Here is a 2,951-nt window from a genome sequence, read left to right on the forward strand (position 1 = left end):
GTATATATATTGCATTAGCGACAATGCAACGATATGGCACAAAACAAGTAACACAGATAAAAAAAAAGTCAGTAAAAACCTAAAAATACAAGCAATCTTAGGCCTAACTTTGGTTTTAAATACACGAATCAAAATAAATATCAATATTTTTATAAATCCTTAAATGCATTAAGCTACCAGCCAATTTAAGGATTTGTGCCAAAAAAAATTTAGAGTCATGTGGTATTAAGGAGGCGCCTGTTACTGTACCATGGACCTATGGTAGGTCCATAAATGTTCTAAACAAAATCGACCACGATGGGACTCGAACCCACAATCTTCCGATTCGAAGTCGGACGCCTTATCCATTAGGCCACGCGGCCGTCGTTATCAGTCTCTAATGTTTAAAATCTGACACAAGTTATGTCGGTCTCTCCTAATCTTAAATAGTCAAAATAATAACCTTTGTGTATTAATTATGCCTCATAATTTCCTTCTCCGTTATTAACAATATTATCATTAGTATTAATATTTACATTTAAAGAAAATTAATAAAAAGAATTGACCACGATTGGACTCGAACCCCGAATCTTCCGATTCGACATATTATTATTATTATTATTTATGATAACATAAGCTACAAACAAACAACGGGCCGCAGCAATCAGGTTTTTCACTAAATTACAGACGCTCTATATAAATTATCATATTCATTACGGTACCAGCCAATCTAAAGATCAGTGAAAAAAAAATAGTTATGTGGTATTAAGGAGGCGTCTGTTGTTTGGCACAACCACAGACAAATACTTCTACGTTCTAAAAGAAAATCGACCACGACGGGACTCGAACCCACAATCTTCCGATTCGAAGTCGGACGCCTTATCCATTAGGCCACGCGGCCTTCGGCGTTGTGTCCATGTTTGAAATCTAAAAAAAATGTATGTCGGCCCCTTTTAATCTCTGATAATACTCAAAATAATATCTTCGTGTTTTAATTATGTTTTATAATTTCCTTCTCCATTACTTTCAATATTATCATTAGTTACTGGTATAGTAATATTGTAAATTGACCACGACGAGTCATGGTATAAAGTTGTTTAGCGCGAAAAAAAAAAAAAAAAAAAAAAAAAAACATTTCATACGTTTTAATCGACTGAAAGCTAATAACGCACTTAAATATACAAAGTAAGCATTTCATATATTGAATTAAATTTTCAAAGTCTATTCTTAACCCAGACAGTGCATCTTTAAGTACAACCGTGTTTTATTGTATCGTTATATCTGAAGAATTGGCGTCATAGTCTATAAAAGTTAATATACGGTAAATGAATCGTACCTGATTTGGCGTTCTGTTGACCAAACAAGGCTGACCCCAGCGCTTCAGTGAAAATAATGGCCGATACACCACCTCCAGAGTCTCCGAACGTAAGTATAGCATTGTTCATGTCCGCCTTGTCGAACCTTTGTACAAAAAATAAATGTAACAGTATAAAACATTATTGATATATGTTATACAGAGCCAATTAAAACAAACATATGTTTGTCACCGGCGTTGAGGATAACAGGCTAATAAATGATTGAGTCTTATTATAAACGAAAACAAAATTATGTGAATTTATAAGGGATTTAAACTTAGTATGATTAAAGAGAAAACAAATTTCAGAGAGGATACATAATTCCATAAACAAGGTAAATGAAGAGTCGTTCACCAGTTCTGATATTTATATTTATTTTTTATACGAGGAGAAAATCAAATATGGAATGTGGCCGTCTAGTTTGATGGAGAGTTGGAAAGGAGCATTATCATCGAAATATATAATTTTGTTAATGATGTCTATATGAAAAAGGGCCCAGTTGTTTGAGTTTTGGGGAGTTCCAATTTTAATGAACCAAAAGTAATGTAGGCGTATCAGTCAAGTAAACTCCACAATATAGTGTCACCTAACAATTGCATCAGTTTTATATGCCCAGTGTTCTTGTTTATCTTTTAGTCGTCTATTTATTATTGCATATTATATTCGTATATCTATTTTGATATAATATAGAATCATATTATTTTATATACTTATCTTAGTGTCATTTAAGATGGGATCTTAAAAGTATTTTCGTTAATAATTACATACTACTACTAATAATAAAAACATAAATCGCATTATGACAATAACAATAATAATTACAGTAATAAAATCTAATAGGCCTATCAAAACTTGTACGATTACGTAATAGTGACATCATAAGATGCTTACCAATAATCCATAGCAAGTGCCGGATACTCCAAACCTGATACTTGGAAACATTTATCGAATTTGCTGGCGTTTACATCATAGAAACCTGCATAATAAAAATGATAAATAATATATCAAACCAAAAAACTATATGTATAGTTATACAAATAAATGTATATGTATGTATGTTTTGTGAGATTATAGAAATTACTACACAGGGCCTAATATAACAATTAGGAAGCACAATGGGCAAAACGTCTAACCGTTCTGCACTTCGCACAGGCTAATAAATTGAATGCTACAACAGACTACCAGGTACCAAATCTTACCCCTGGGGTGGAGAGACAAATCTAGTATATTGTTTTGCCGCCCAGAGATACAAGCGAAGTGTACAACGAGGAGCTCGAACCCCTGTCTTCATGGTTAAGAGACCGATGGAGCTCCAAAAAGGAGCGAATCGCTTCGCCAACATTTTCTGAGCTTGGAATCGTGTGATACAAGTAGGCCACGCGCATGGATGTGCTGTAAGTCATTATCAATGACATAAACATATATGTAAAAATACAGGACGCCTTACATGTTAGTGGCACCCAATTATTGCCCAAACAAAACGATGCATACAAATGACGCATTCTATATTCAAAGCCCGGTAAACACTTTGCTATAACAACGTTTTCGACCTCCGTTCTGCATATTTGACAACAGCTCTACTTCTGTCTGTGTAACATAGGAATAATGGATATATAT

The 2,951-nt window shown here is 33.8% G+C and overlaps 1 protein-coding gene and 2 non-coding genes across 5 annotated transcripts in view; all 3 read right to left on the bottom strand.

Moving 5' to 3' along the window:
• LOC117121978 (WD repeat-containing protein on Y chromosome-like) overlaps positions 1-2,951 on the bottom strand; it is a 42,963-nt gene that overhangs the window by 19,899 nt on the left and 20,113 nt on the right. For all 3 annotated transcript variants that reach the window (XM_033267440.1, XM_033267449.1, XM_033267432.1), the window contains 2 exons: positions 2,226-2,310; positions 1,316-1,440 (listed from right to left, as the gene is read on the bottom strand). In XM_033267440.1, coding sequence (XP_033123331.1) covers positions 1,316-1,440; positions 2,226-2,310 — 210 coding nt within the window. The remainder of the gene's footprint in view (positions 1-1,315; positions 1,441-2,225; positions 2,311-2,951) is intronic.
• Trnar-ucg lies at positions 290-362 on the bottom strand. The gene has a single exon. It is a non-coding gene; the product is annotated as a tRNA-Arg (tRNA).
• Trnar-ucg lies at positions 808-880 on the bottom strand. Its single transcript has one exon. It is a non-coding gene; the product is annotated as a tRNA-Arg (tRNA).

The sequence above is a fragment of the Anneissia japonica genome, unplaced genomic scaffold, assembly GCF_011630105.1.
Source record: "Anneissia japonica isolate Jap-2015-1 unplaced genomic scaffold, ASM1163010v1 scaffold1208_len1460985_cov181, whole genome shotgun sequence".
NCBI lineage: Eukaryota > Metazoa > Echinodermata > Crinoidea > Comatulida > Comatulidae > Anneissia > Anneissia japonica.